The sequence below is a fragment of the Engystomops pustulosus genome, chromosome 1 (assembly GCF_040894005.1).
Source record: "Engystomops pustulosus chromosome 1, aEngPut4.maternal, whole genome shotgun sequence".
Lineage (NCBI taxonomy): Eukaryota > Metazoa > Chordata > Amphibia > Anura > Leptodactylidae > Engystomops > Engystomops pustulosus.
The window spans coordinates 267,237,494-267,253,640 of NC_092411.1; the positions used below are offsets into that span (position 1 = coordinate 267,237,494).

Genomic DNA, 16,147 nt, shown 5'->3' on the forward strand with positions numbered 1-16,147 from the left:
ATTTTTTAAATTATTTTGACATATTTGATTTGTATCATGATTTCATACAAGACTTTTGTCCATTGCCCGTATCGGAACTATATAATATACTTATAAAGTGACGCATGCCTTTTATTTATTAGGAGATGATGTAATGGATACACAACTATGTATAATGGATAAAAAGCACAATGTCTACAGAAAACACAAGCTGAGAGTCTAGGTCAAATAAAATCTTTATTCCTCACCAGCCATGAGTCACGATTGTTCATTGGCTTTATAGGCTGGATTGGGGGCCCCGTGCCCAGACGAAGCAATTACATGGCTCTAATAGAGAGATGAACACACGTGTGATGTTTCCACATTCTCAAGTGGACATTAGAGAATGAAAAAGCTGAGATGTGAATATAGTAGAATTTTTTTAATGCAAGTAGTTTAGCAAATTAGAAATAGGAGATTAGATATTTTGGATCATGGCAAAAGCTTGTTCTTATGCCTTGGGCATTTTTGCAAATTAGAAAAGAACATGCTCTATCGTTTTCTAGATTAACAAGGTTTGCAATGTCCTTCTCTTTATCCTGGGTTTCACTGAGCCGTGGCTTGTGGAAACCGTTCACAGGCTGTTGGTAACAAGGTCTATGTTCTTAACTCTAGCCAAATGTGGCATGTAGAAGAAACGGAGCTCGCATGATTCGTGACGTTTCGTGTCTGATGAAGGAGGCGTGACCTTCGAAACTTCACAAATCATGCGAGCCCCGTCTCTGCTACATGCCACGAATGGCTAGTTACCTTGTAGGCTGAAGCATCCATCCTGAAATGGCTCTTGTGTACATGTGTATTGAGAGCAAGAACAGGTGTACAAGGAATTCATAGCTGAAGGCCCTTCTCAGTATAAAATTTGGTGGTGGTTTGGGTGGACATAGGCCCCCTAGAGCAGTGATGGCGAACCTTTTAGAGACCGAGTGCCCAAACTCCAAACCAAAGTCCATGTAATCATAGCAAAGTGCTAACACGTCTATTTAGCCTAAAATTACAGACAATCCCACTCTATAAGGGACATATAATACTGCTACATGATGACCATTACCAGTACAACAAGATAAATACCACCATACTGATAATAAACAGACCACTAAAGAAAGTCCAACATCACCAATTATATCACAAAGCAGGAAAAAATACAGCGGAGAATACTACCCCCATCCAGTGAGGAACACTACCCTCATCCAGTGAGGAACACTACCCCCATCCAGGGGCAATATGAAGGATTTTTGAATTCGGCAGGGGATGTGTAGGGTAAAGTGTATGTTGTAGGGTGGAGGGTGGGACCAGCAAATCTACATGGAACCAGGCAGGTGAATTTACCATCAAATCACCACATGACACATGTCTGTGTCCACACACACATATATATATATATATATATATATATATATATATATACACACTTCCCTTGGTCCAGAGCTCTGGGCACCTGTGCCATGCTGTCAGTGAGGGTAGTGTGGTGCACCCCAGGGTCACTGGCAGCATAGCACAGTGACAAGAGATCTGGACCAGGGGCAGAATATATGTGGCCACAGACATGTGTCATACAGGGCACTTTGGGACACTAAACAATAAGCTCCTATAGTTGTTTAGTGTCCCAAAGCTGCCTGCCTGCTGCCTGTGTAATACACACAGAGCAGCTCCTGCCTTCCTGCAGCACTCCTCTGTACTCACTGTGCGCAGGCTGCTGTGTGCTCCAGGCAGTTCCCTCTCACTGTGTTCCCGGGCTGAAGGGGGAGGGGGAGGAAGTGGAGGGGTGGGCACTGACCTGCTACTGTGTCTCTAGGCAGCACTGCTGAGCACAGAGAAGGTCTGATGCAGCCCACAGTAAGAGAGATCGCTGGAGCTCTCAGCGATCGGCAGCTTTTCCTGCCTGGCCAGTTCTACAGAGACGGCAGTGGAGATGGTGCGCGTGCCCACAGAGAGGGCTCTGCGTGCCCTCTCTGGCACGCGTGCCATAGGTTCGCCACCACTGCCCTAGAGGAATTGGGCCCTGGGGTCCTATCTACTATACATTTATTTCAGGTTACCATCAGGAATACTTTGGTTGGATTCCTGATGGTAGATTTCCCTTAACCTGGTAATCTTCCATCTATTCCAATTGTAGACTTTTGGTAACATTGATGTCTAATACAAGACAATCCACTGTACTTTGACTTTTGGTGAACTGATACAATAAAATGAACCATCTATATCCCAATAAGTGCTCAAGAGAAATGAGAGCAAAGTTTCATGTCAAGATCTGACATATGTGACAGTATGCAGATACCACAAAAATGTATTGATACTGTAGGCAAACTAGCTCTCCTTCAAAAAGAAGAAAACCCTAGTGCCACTAATGAGTAGCTATCTAGTACGTCAATGACAAACCCATTAAACAGTCTTGAATCCGGAGTCTTGAATCCAGAGATCTATTTGGTCTGGATTGGCCCACATCCAACATCTTGTCGATGATGTTCCAGAAATTGACTTACATGGTAGCTACTTCTAGGTGCCCCTTAGTGAGAACCTTTCTTCCTTCTGGAGATGAGCTATTTTTCATATCTTTTTCACATGGAATATTGCCTAAAAACCTCCCAACAACACCTAGATCTCTACTTTGAGACCCATCTCGAATTAATGAAAGTTTTGGACCAATTTATGAAAAGGACCATCCATCCAATATTCACCTTTTAGGCTCACCATTAGTGATATGAAAAGTTTACTCTCTATAGCAGAAATTTTAATTAGAGAACTCACCCATGGGTCTTATAATCCCTCATCCGATGACAAGTAGTCAACAGCTTTTAGAAACAATTTGTCTATGAGGGATGAGAAGCCAGAACATAAAACCTCCATGATACTATCCACATGGGTACACTCAATCTGTACATTCATATGCCAAGGCTGATTTAATGTCCCATTTCATCCTCATTTAAATGTCACAAAAATAAATGATACTTTCCCGCCAGATGTTGTCTGGTTGAAAACAGAAACTCACATTTAGAAATAATTTATTGGAAGGCAAAAAAAAAAAGCTGCTACGAGTAAAACTTGATAAAATGTAACAACGCTGGAGTAAGTGGCTTTCCTGCAGTCTGAGCGATGGATGGAAGACGTCTGTGACATCAACAAAGTATCAAAAGAAATCATTATACATCAAAGGAAAGATACCGCTGTGCGAATCACAACAGGGTAGAAAAGTACACCGCCGCTAGACTGCATTCAGTCCTCGAGAAGAGAGAGTTTTTCCAAAATAAATCACATCAGCGACCAAATTTTATACTATCAGGCTCTCCATATCGCTGGTCATGCTCCTCAGCCACCCACTATGTATCTTCTAAGATCTGGCAGAAGAAAAAGGATTCAGAACATCATCTCACTGTGAATTGTGGGACCAATCATCCAAAAGGTTGTAAGAAAATAACTCAAAGAGAAAAAGATTAGTAAAGAGAGGTTTGGGTCATGCTTACACCAATTGTGGGTATCACCCTTAAAATTATGCTAGCAAGTCCATTGACGACGTTCAAGTGCAGCCGGTGTGTTCATGCAGCCATTTTCCCGGGGATCAATGCCTCCTGGTGACATCGTAGGGAGCGATCATTCTCGAGTAAATAGCGACGCCCACATCTCGACAAATCGAGACGAATGCCGAGCTTGAACTTCTTGCTGAAGTCGGGGTTCCGTGACCTAAACCCACAATGTTCAGCACTGACCCAATCGAGTTTGGGTCCACTCATCACTAGTAATAACGTGGCCAAAAATAGACATCTGAGTAGCTCTCCAGGAGACATTGTTGCCTTGTTTCTACTTGAATTCAAGGACATGGCTTCCCAGTTTATATATACAGACTGGAAAAAGGGAATCAAAATCCCATCTCGTAGGAGTATTAGACTCCCACCATTTTGATCTTAAAAACCGATCCAAAAAGTAGGTCATTACCATTGTTAGGGTATGGATCTGAAGAGCAATGCAAAAACAGGGTTGAAATGAACCTTTACCCCAGCATACTTGGCCGACCCCTGAGGGAGAGTTCACATCAAGGCTTCTTCAAGGAGTCTTCTACAATTGATGCTACATTATGGTATGGTCTACATATATTTATAAGGATTGCCCATTGAAGTGACCATGCACCTTAGTCTAACGATTACAACCAGAATTATCATTTGTAGGTTAAAAATGAATGGGATTGTCTACTTTCATCAAATTATTGATATTGTTTGTGTAATCGCCGTAAAAGTTATACAATTTTTCCAATATACTTTCTGTATCAGTTACAGTTTTCTAGATCTCTGCTTGCTGTCCCTCTATAGAAAGCTTCTTGCTTTACTTATGGTCATGTGATGTCACACAGGTGCACAAGCTGTTAGTATGAGACCCATGTGTTATAACGATCCATGCACTTGTGTGACATCACATGACCATGGACAGGTTTCTTTCGACTGGAAGTAAATGTAGATGCTTTCTATAGAAGGACAGCAAGCAGAGATCTAGAAAAGTAAAAAGTTAAAATGTTACAATTCCTAGGACATGAACAAAAATATCTTTTGCATGTAGCCAATGAACATGTATGATTGTAAGTCATCAACTGAAATCAGCAGCGGCAGAGATATCTTTCTAAAAACCACATCCACACCACAATTTATGCATATGTTCAGCGCATGCCAGGAAAGCTTCTGGTGTATAAGTGGAGCATATCCATAGACATATACTGGTGGAGGCTGCTGCCGAGGTTCACTTCTCCTCCATCTTTCAGGGAGGGGGGGGGGGGGGGATCGCTGGACATACAGTGGGACATGGAGGGAATCCACTCAATGCATCCTTACAACAGAGGTCCAAAACATGGTGTGAATGTAGCCTTAGGTGTACTTACTTCTAGGTGCCTAATGGATTAATGTTTTGCTTAATTTTGGCTCATTTTGGGGCCAGTCATTGGATTAAGGGGGTCCCTTGATCTTTTGGAACTTCTGTTTGAACGCAGAGCCAAAAAACGGATACACCAGAGGAATGCTGGAACTAGAGCAGGGTAAATACCCGTTCTATGCTGGCAGTGCTGGCAGAGCAGGTTAAGTACAAGTTCATTTTATCTCCAGCTGTTCCACCTTCATGGTAAGAACAATGATGTTCTAGGGCAGTTAGTTACACGTGCAGCATGTGAGCATTTTGTTGTATAATGCTGCTTCACCACCTGATGCCTGAGCGTGGTTGTCTGTCTCTTGAGCAGATTATGATTTACATTCTGCTTCCTGGTCATATATGGAATCATTGTTTTCACATAAAATATTTAAATGTTGCTACAAGGGATTATTCAGGATTACAAAACTAATGACTTCTACTTAGACCATACAGTACCCCTCTACTTGCTTCCCCCTGCTGGCCCCGACGGGTGTGGGTGAGGCCTACACCAGGACTGTGTTACTGAGATCCACCGCTAGGCCGCAACCAAGCCAGACACTCGGTTCCTGGTACATGTCTGCACCCGGACACTGTTCACTTTCAGATTGTTGCTCCTTAGTCATTTTTAAGCAGGTTTGGATGGTTTCCGTCTTCTAATTACTATACATAGCAGTCTGGCAATTTGGTATCCCCCCGATGTTCCCCCCGATCAGATCAGTGGGAGAGCAACACTCTGCTGTTCGGCCTGACATAAGACAGACGGTCCAAAGAAATTGACTCTGTGTTCCTGTAATGGCTAAAAGCCTTAAATGGGTTTTTTAAAGAATTCTGGAAACCCCTTAAGAGCAAGTGCAAGGCCAAAACAGAAACCCAAAGTGTAAGGATTAGTCACTGCAATAGTCTACAATAACTCCACCCAGCTAGAAGTGATGGGGGTTAAGGGACCAGATTCGACCAAAAAGTGGTCACCACAGACCACTGGAAATAACTTCCTCCTAAGTTAGAAACTTCCTCATATTCAAAGTGGGCCACTGCCTGGCCATAGCAGGTTTTGTTAGCCCGGCACTTCCAACGGAGTGCAGATGGCAAAGACCAGACCAAGTATCGGAGTGTCTTGGGAACTGGTGTAGGGTAAGCCCATTGCGGCAGATTTATCAGGGCTTGTAAACCAGTTTTCTTGTAAAGGAGTCCTGAATTATTCGTATTTCATGGTCTCTTACGGTGTGAAAGAGGGCGTGTCCGGCAGAGGAGTGGCCTGGCCTGCACACAACCTATAAGAACCAGCCGTAAGATTAACCGGAAGCACAACACATCCTGATAGATTCGGCGCATGGGAGGGGCTTAATAATATGATAACCCCCCCCCCCTCAATGACTTTTTTGTAGAACCCAATGAGCAGGTTCCAGAATTCCTAGAAAACCCCCTCAACTACAGCCATAGTTCACTTAGTAAATGCACTAGAGTCACGGTGGGAAAAAGCCAAACGGCAGGATTTAGGGCTGGGCCTCTGGTAGAGTTAAAGTCAACAGAGAGTTTACCCAATGTTACACATCATAATAATAATAATAAATGGTCTTCATAGTCAGAAGCAAACCTCTACGTCAAGCTGTCTCTCCCTCTGATGCCACTTATGTCTCCCAAAAACGAAGCCTCTGATAGACAACATCAGGGGGAAATGTTTGCAGGTAATGTGATTTTTAGATGAGGTCTTTCTCTCCGGCTCAGTGTCTCGAGTGTTCGTACCATCTGTGCTGCTCTATAATTCAGTTATCCTGTCATCTGAGGAGATCTGAATGTTCCGTTAAATTAAAATAATGTTTTTATATTCAGAACCCGATGTCATAAAACTTTATAGCAAGACTGCTGCTAACTGCACGAGTCGGAGAATGTGCCACCAGCGGGAAGACAATGACCAGGAGTCTTCTTCTGCCATAAAAGTGCAATAATCTGTTCATTTTTAGGAAGGTTTTAAAAGTTTTGTTAAATAGGTTCAAAAATAGAAATCATCGAGGCCCTAGGCAGTCACTAATATCATATTATCATGTGCAAGGAAACCAATTTGGTGGAACCACAATAGCATTGAATAATGGTCTCCTACATGGGTGGTCGTATCAAAGAACATGTCTCTCTGAAATTTCTGGTCTTTTCCACCTCCACCAATCTTGAAGTAATGGGGGGGTCACAGAACCTGCGTTGGCCATACAGTAGCCTCCTTTGACCAAGAGGAAGTTGCTCGGGACATAAGAGGAATAGATGTCCTGAGGTCGGAGGTTACCACAAAATTCATTGCCGGATCACAGCGTAAGACACTATAGTGCCAGGGGCTGGCAGAACTTCACTGAATGAATGCAGCCACGGGAGTAGAGCAATATAGTTATCTATGATGCATGGAGTCCCCATGTTCGCAAAAGACTACATCGTAATGTAACAAGTAAATACTCTCCAGTATCACCTGGTAATGAATTCTCTGATTGTAGTGATGGGAATAGGGTAAAGTCTCCTGTATTCCTCAGCAATCCATACAGATATTTGCTAGACAAACACTGTGTCCCTTGCATATAGATTTTCCTCTACAACCTTTACTTGATTATGTATATACTCATCCACTGCTACTTTTGACATTAAAGGGATAATGATCTCCTGAGAGGGGAGGGGGACATGTCTGAAGCCCGTGTATTATAACTCTCAATGAGGAGAGCTGGATGGAAGGATTTATGATACTTAAACTGCCACAAATCAAATAATTTCATTACAGGAATATTAATATATATTAAAATATTATATTACAATGTCACAGTAAGAATAATAGATAATATGTAGGAGCAACATTCTATGCTCTGAATGGAATCCTTGGTGCTAATGTATCAGGAAAGCTGTAATAAAAATTCCCACCAGTTAATTTCACCCCAACTTTATTATCACATTTCTGGTGGTCACTGTGTGAAAGCTCAGTGAGGTCCATAGGAGCAGTAAAAGGTAGCTACTTTCTCATGTTACACCATAACTTGTGCTTAGTTGTATGTTTAATCTACTTTCACATATATGTGTTAGCACATACATTTCTGGTTCCTGGCCCAGAGGACTCCTGGTGTCCCCAAGAACATGAGCAACCATATTGACTAGTGATGAACCTGAATTTTAAAAATCTGTTTTGATTTGGGTACCAACCCAGACCCCCACAAGAAACACTTGCGATCGATGCTGGTACCATTTGAGGTTGAGCCTAACCCAGGCCAGAATTTTGCGTTTCTGGTCCACTCAACACTGTTAACTGTGAATCTGATGGGTGAAAACAGCGCTGCACCAATTGTCAGGGTTACTCATGGACTTTTTGCATGTAACTGAACAAATCTTTATTTGACAATTTTTGCTATAAAAAATCTTTAGTTTGTAAGGTTAGGGACACATCGGGGCACATTTACTAAGGGTCTGAATCACGTTTTTCCACGGGGGTTTCCAAATTTTACCGTTTTGCGTCGAATTGCCCCGGGTTTTTGGCGCATGCAATTGGATTGTGTTGCATCGGCACCGGCTTGCCTGCGTCGAAAAACCGGGGGCGTGGCCGTCGGAAAATCTGACGGATTCGGAAAAAATCGCGCTATTTAAAAAAAAAAAAAGGGGCGCTTGACACACGCTTACATGCACCAGGAATAGGAATGTGAACTCCGGCGGACCTCAGCGGACCTCGGCGCAGCAGCGACACCTGGTGGACATCAGGAGCACGACCTTAGTGAATGGCCGGAAGACCCGAATCCTCGTCGGAGAACGTGCCGCTGGATCACGGCAGGACCAGGTAAGTAAATGTGCCCCATAGTTTAGAAGAATGTTTTGTAAAGTACAAGATATTCACACCTGTGCAATCAAGATATCGCAATCTATTCAGCATTTCCATCATTCATGTACAATGTTAATCAGAATTTTTGCATGTACATATTTATTTACATGAACATCAACTCATCATCGCTTAAAAAAAAACACAGATATAAATTATAAATATTTGCAAAAATAAAATATTTTATTCTTTCAGTCTCACTAGGTAAAGACAGCGCCAGACTTTTTGGAATTGAGAAAGTTGCGCTTCTTTTTGGGTCGTGATGGAGGAGTCGGAGAAACACTGGGTGCTCGGAAAATAAACAGTTTTTCTCCAGTGTCGGAGAAGTTCAGAGCTTCTGCGCTTCCAAACTGGTCAGACGGCGGCCCGGCCTGCAGGAGCCTGGAGAGGGAGTCCGAGTGTGAGAAGGAGACGCGCTTCACCGGACGTAATCTCTTCTTCTTCAGGATGCTGAAACGTAACACATCAAAAGACTCAAGTCAGTGATTCAAGTCCCAGAAGAACCGGCAAATATCTAATATCTACCAAACAATAGGAACAAGTGAAGTACATGATATCCACACAATCCTTTCAACTTTGTGAAGTTTATGGAGCATGAAAGAGATAAGGAGCACGATGGTGTCAATTATTCATTGATCTACTGTATATTATGTTCTATAACAGAGGCCCCGGGGTGGAGATGGTGAACAGAACAATCATACAGTTTATATTCAACCATCATAAATAACCATCATGCAGCCAAAATGTGTCTGTTATTAACACACATATCACAAATATAGCAGCTATCACTGAAAAGAATAAGGGAATTGAAAGGGAATGAGTCAGCAGCAAATGGGATATTTTATCCAAGTTTTCACGACTTACCCATCATTACATCACTACTGACAATAGATGATGTCACAGCTTTTCTCCTCCCCCTCCCTCTACAGTGACCTCTATATAGATAACACTGACCCATCATTACATCACTACTGACAATAGATGATGTCACAGCTTATCTCCTCCCCCTCCCTGTACAATGACCTCTATATAGATAACACTGACCCATCATTACATCACTACTGACAATAGATGTCACAGCTTATCTCCTCCCCCTCCCTGTACAATGACCTCTATATAGATAACACTGACCCATCATTACATCACTACTGACAATAGATGATGTCACAGCTTATCTCCTCCTCCTCCCTCTACAGTGACCTCTATATAGATAACACTGACCCATCATTACATCACTACTGACAATACATGATGTCACAGCTTATCTCCTCCTCCTCCCTGTATAATGACCTCTATATAGATAACCCTGACACATCATTACATCACTACTGACAATAGATGATGTCACAGCTTATCTCCTCCCCTCCCTGTACAATGACCTCTATATAGATAACACTGACCCATCGTTACATCACTACTGACAATAGATGATGTCACAGCTTATCTCCTCCCCCTCCCTGTACAATGACCTCTATATAGATAACACTGACCCATCATTACATCACTACTGACAATAGATGATGTCACAGCTTATCTCCTCCTCCTCCCTCTACAGTGACCTCTATATAGATAACACTGACCCATCATTACATCACTACTGACAATAGATGATGTCACAGCTTATCTCCTCCCCCTCCCTGTACAGTAACCTCTATATAGATAACACTGACCCATCATTACATCACTACTGACAATAGATGATGTCACAGCTTATCTCCTCCCCCTCCCTGTACAGTAACCTCTATATAGATAACACTGACCCATCATTACATCACTACTGACAATATATGATGTCACAGCTTATCCCCTCCCCCTCCCTGTACAATGACCTCTATATAGATAACACTGACCCATCATTACATCACTACTGACAATAGATGATGTCACAGCTTATCCCCTCCCCCTCCCTGTACAATGACCTCTATATAGATAACACTGACCCATCATTACATCACTACTGACAATAGATGATGTCACAGCTTATCTCCTCCCCCTCCCTGTACAATGACCTCTATATAGATAACACTGATCCATCATTACATCACTACTGACAATAGATGATGTCACAGCTTATCTCCTCCCCTCCCTGTACAATGACCTCTATATAGATAACACTGACCCATCATTACATCACTACTGACAATAGATGATGTCACAGCTTATCTCCTCCTCCCTGTACAGTGACCTCTATATAGATAACACTGACCCATCATTACATCACTACTGACAATAGATGATGTCACAGCTTATCTCCTCCCCCTCCCTGTACAGTAACCTCTATATAGATAACACTGACCCATCATTACATCACTACTGACAATATATGATGTCACAGCTTATCCCCTCCCCCTCCCTGTACAATGACCTCTATATAGATAACACTGACCCATCATTACATCACTACTGACAATAGATGATGTCACAGCTTATCCCCTCCCACTCCCTGTACAATGACCTCTATATAGATAACACTGACCCATCATTACATCACTACTGACAATAGATTATGTCACAGCTTATCTCCTCCCCCTCCCTGTACAATGACCTCTATATAGATAACACTGACCCATCATTACATCACTACTGACAATAGATTATGTCACAGCTTATCTCCTCCCCCTCCCTGTACAATGACCTCTATATAGATAACACTGACCCATCATTACATCACTACTGACAATAGATGATGTCACAGCTTATCTCCTCCCCCTCCCTGTACAATGACCTCTATATAGATAACACTGACCCATCATTACATCACTACTGACAATAGATGATGTCACAGCTTATCCCCTCCCCCTCCCTGTACAATGACCTCTATATAGATAACACTGACCAATCATTACATCACGACTGACAATAGATGATGTCACAGCTTATCTCCTTCCCCTTCCTGTACAATGACCTCTATATAGATAACACTGACCCATCATTACATCACTACTGACAATAGATGATGTCACAGCTTATCTCCTCCCCCTCCCTGTACAATGACCTCTATATAGATAACACTGACCCATCATTACATCACTACTGACAATAGATGATGTCACAGCTTATCCCCCTCCCCCTCCCTGTACAATGACCTCTATATAGACAACACTGACCCATCGTTACATCACTAGTATTTATCCTAAAGGAAAATCAGAAGCCGGAATCCTCCTACCCGTAAGTAAAGTTACTAGTGTGGAGATTAGAGCAGAGTAATGGTAAAACATTACACAGTAGAGAACAAATCCAGAAAACCTCTTAGTCTGAATAAAAGTGTGTTGATGGTTATAGCGACACTACACGGGGGGACCCCTACTGAGGCGACAGCTACCCCACCAAGAAGATGAAGCGCTAATGGATAAAAACCACACAACACGACAAATAGTCTGTCTCTCCACATTACAGTCCCATTTTCTGATAGATTTTACACCGAGAGCAAAAACTGATCTCAGAATCTCTTGTGCGCTGATCCATAACCTTATAAATACATTTATCAAATCGACCTTTACAACATCCATGTAATATGTCATTTAAGAAGGCAATTACTTTCTTGCATACTTTAGATGATAGAGGTATCTAAATAATAGCACAAATTAGTAATCCTGTCTATAGATTGTAGGGTGGCACAGTGGCTTAGTGGTTAGCATTACAGCCTTGCAGTGCTGGGAACTTGGGTTCAAGTCCCAGGGTCAACATCTGCAAAGAGTTTGTATGTTCTCTCTGTTTGCGTGGGTTTCCTCGGGGTCAAAAAACATACTGGTAGTTTGATTACAATGTGAGCCCCATTGGGGACAGGGACTGATTTGGCAAGTTCTGTGCAGCACTGTGCAATCTGTGTGTGCTATATAAATAAAGGATAATAGGAGCCAAAGCCATGGCTGTTACACTGTGCAGGAGCACTTCTCTTACCTTAGCCTGCTGTAATCTCACACAGTGGGAGAGAGGAAGCGCTCCGGCACAGTGTAACAGCATATGAAGCCAAGTAATAGGAGGTGTACAGCTAGACAGTCTAATAACCTGACATATTTAAACATTTAACATCGGACCCTGTAATAAATCTGGTGCGTTATAGTACTGTCTAGTCTTACTGTACACTGTCTAACATTTAGACATTATGGGGGAGATTTATCACTCTTTCAACACCAGAAAACTGGCGCAGTGCAAGTATTTGCGACTACGCCATCCATACAATATGTGGGAGTGGAGGGGGCGTAGAGGGGCATGGCGGCCGGTGGAGTGGGTGGCCATTCCTTTGGAAAAAAAAACTATCGTTCACACATGTCTATCGGCCGCTCCACTTGCCTAAGCCTCTTGATGTATCTGGCCCAACTAGGGGGGGGAGGGGGGGAAATGGGGCGTGGCTGCAATCATACACAGGTGCTACTAATCTCCCCCTATTAGTAGATTTGCCAATTTAGTTTCACAGATGCCAAGATCAGTTGATCAGTGGGGGAGCCGAGTGTCCGATACCATCTACAGATGAGATATACAATTGATAGAATATATGCATCAGTATCCTACAGTATGGATTAAACCCCACTAAGGTTGGATTTGGGACAAGAAGGAAAAAATAATAATTTGCATATTCATCTTTCTCCGACTCCTGATTCTCATGTTGCGCAGCTCCGTTAACACTTTGGGTTGGGCTGAAAGTGTTGGGGATCACATGATCCAAATGGTGTCACAGAAGCAATGATGAATTATCAATCACATAACCCTAGAGCAGCGATGGTGAACTTATGGCACGGGTGCCAGGGGTGGCACTTGGGGCCCGCTCTTTGGGCTGTGGCCCCTAGCACAGAATCAAGGAAGTCCAGGAAACCGTTATCAGGGACTGCCATGGGAAACCGTTATCAGGGACTGCCATGGGGAACCGTTATCAGGGACTGCCATGGGGAACCATTATCAGGGACTGCTATGGGGAACCATTATCAGGGACTGCTATGGGGAACCATTATCAGGGACTGCTATGGGGAACCATTATCAGGGACTGCTATGGGGAACCATTATCAGGGACTGCTATGGGGAACCATTATCAGGGACTGCTATGGGAAACCGTTATCAGGGACTGCCATGGGGAACCGTTATCAGGGACTGCCATGGGGAGCCATTATCAGGAACTGCTATGGGAAACCATTATCAGGGACTGCTATGGGAAACCATTATCAGGGACTGCTATGGGAAACCATTATCAGGGACTGCTATGGGGAACTGGTATCAGGGACTGCTATGGGGAACCATTATCAGGGACTGCTATGGGGAACTGGTATCAGGGACTGCTATGGGAAACCGTTATCAGGGACTGCTATGGGAAACCGTTATCAGGGACTGCCATGGGAAACCGTTATCAGGGACTGCTATGGTAAACCATTATCAGGGACTGCTATGGGGAACCATTATCAGGGACTGCTATGGGGAACTGGTATCAGGGACTGCTATGGGAAACCGTTATCAGGGACTGCTATGGGAAACCGTTATCAGGGACTGCCATGGGAAACCGTTATCAGGGACTGCCATGGGAAACCATTATCAGGGACTGCTATGGTAAACCATTATCAGGGACTGCTATGGGAAACCATTATCAGGGACTGCTATGGGAAACCATTATCAGGGACTGCTATGGGAAACCATTATCAGGGACTGCTATGGGAAACCATTATCAGGGACTGCTATGGGAAACCATTATCAGGGACTGCTATGGGAAACCATTATCAGGGACTGCTATGGGAAACCATTATCAGGGACTGCTATGGGAAACCATTATCAGGGACTGCTATGGGAAACCATTATCAGGGACTGCTATGGTAAACCATTATCAGGGACTGCTATGGGAAACCATTATCAGGGACTGCTATGGGAAACCATTATCAGGGACTGCTATGGTAAACCATTATCAGGGACTGCTATGGGAAACCGTTATCAGGGATTGCTATGGGGAACCATTATCAGGGACTGCTATGGGAAACCATTATCAGGGACTGCCATGGGGAACCATTATCAGGGACTGCCATGGGGAACCATTATCAGGGACTGCCATGGGGAACTGGTATCAGGGACTGCCATGGGAAACCATTATCAGGGACTGCTATGGGGAACCGTTATCAGGGACTGCTATGGGGAACCGTTATCAGGGACTGCTATGGGAAACCGTTATCAGGGACTGCTATGGTAAACCATTATCAGGGACTGCTATGGGAAACCGTTATCAGGGACTGCTATGGGGAACCATTATCAGGGACTGCTATGGGAAACCATTATCAGGGACTGCTATGGGGAACTGGTATCAGGGACTGCCATGGGAAACCATTATCAGGGACTGCTATGGGGAACCGTTATCAGGGACTGCTATGGGGAACCGTTATCAGGGACTGCTATGGGGAACCGTTATCAGGGACTGCTATGGGGAACCATTATCAGGGACTGCTATGGAAAACCATTATCAGGGACTGCTATGGGAAACCATTATCAGGGACTGCTATGGGGAACTGTTATCAGGGACTGCTATGGGGAACTGTTATCAGGGACTGCTATGGAAAACCATTATCAGGGACTGCCATGGGGAACCATTATCAGGGACTGCCATGGGGAACCGTTATCAGGGACTGCTATGGGGAACCGTTATCAGGGACTGCCATGGGGAACCGTTATCAGGGACTGCTATGGGGAACCATTATCAAGGACTGTTGTAATAAAATACTTATGAAGAAACTGTTATCAGAGATTATTATAAGAGACCATCGTAAGGGACTGTTATCAGAGACTGTTATTAGAGATAGTAGTTCCCAATCCCTGCGCAAATGCTTGAGTAAGCTACAGGTGTGGCTTGTACATACGCAGTCCAGGAGCAGCATGAGGAATACTGGATAATAAGCCAGTAATTAAGTCCTGCTATTTGCTCCTCACCTTCGCTTCTTTCTTGCAGATAATGGACTCTTATCCTCCTGGGTGTTGATCAGCCCTTCCCTTATCCTCTTCTCCAGGAGCGTCCACAGCTCCTGCTGTTTTCTAGAGTAGAAAATAGAAGAAAGAATTAACGCGTCTTATATCTGTCACCAAGATTTGTCCTTGAGATAAAAACCCGAATCCATACACGCAGCACCCTGGATTTATTACTAGAGGTGTGGAAGATTTATTCGCCCCTGTAGAGAGCATTTCCTCGATAAATCCTTAAAGATGAGCAGCTGGAAGAGCAGTGACGCACTCCCGGGCGAGGAAGGATCCAGCACATCTCAGAAAAGCAGTGTATTATCTCTGACTTCAGTCTACATTAAAAATATCTCATAGTATTGAGTATACAGGTGTCATGCTGAGCCTAATGTTGCTATGGTTACAGACTACAATTAAATCAAGTGTGTAGTCTGGGTCCTGCAGTCACGTCTCTTTTTGTGAAGCATCCCAGCAGGGAAGACACATTGTCCAGGAGAT

General features: G+C 43.6%; 1 protein-coding gene across 1 annotated transcript in view; it reads right to left on the minus strand.

The window, feature by feature from the left end:
• Positions 1 to 8,816: 8,816 nt before the first annotated feature.
• The window catches only part of EVC2 (EvC ciliary complex subunit 2), a 71,657-nt gene continuing 64,326 nt past the window's right edge, over positions 8,817 to 16,147 (minus strand). Inside the window, exons 21-22 of the mRNA XM_072126097.1 lie at positions 15,626 to 15,727; positions 8,817 to 9,181 (exon numbers count right to left, since the gene is read on the minus strand). Of these exons, the coding sequence (XP_071982198.1) occupies positions 8,932 to 9,181; positions 15,626 to 15,727 (352 nt within the window). The 3' untranslated portion in view covers positions 8,817 to 8,931. The remainder of the gene's footprint in view (positions 9,182 to 15,625; positions 15,728 to 16,147) is intronic.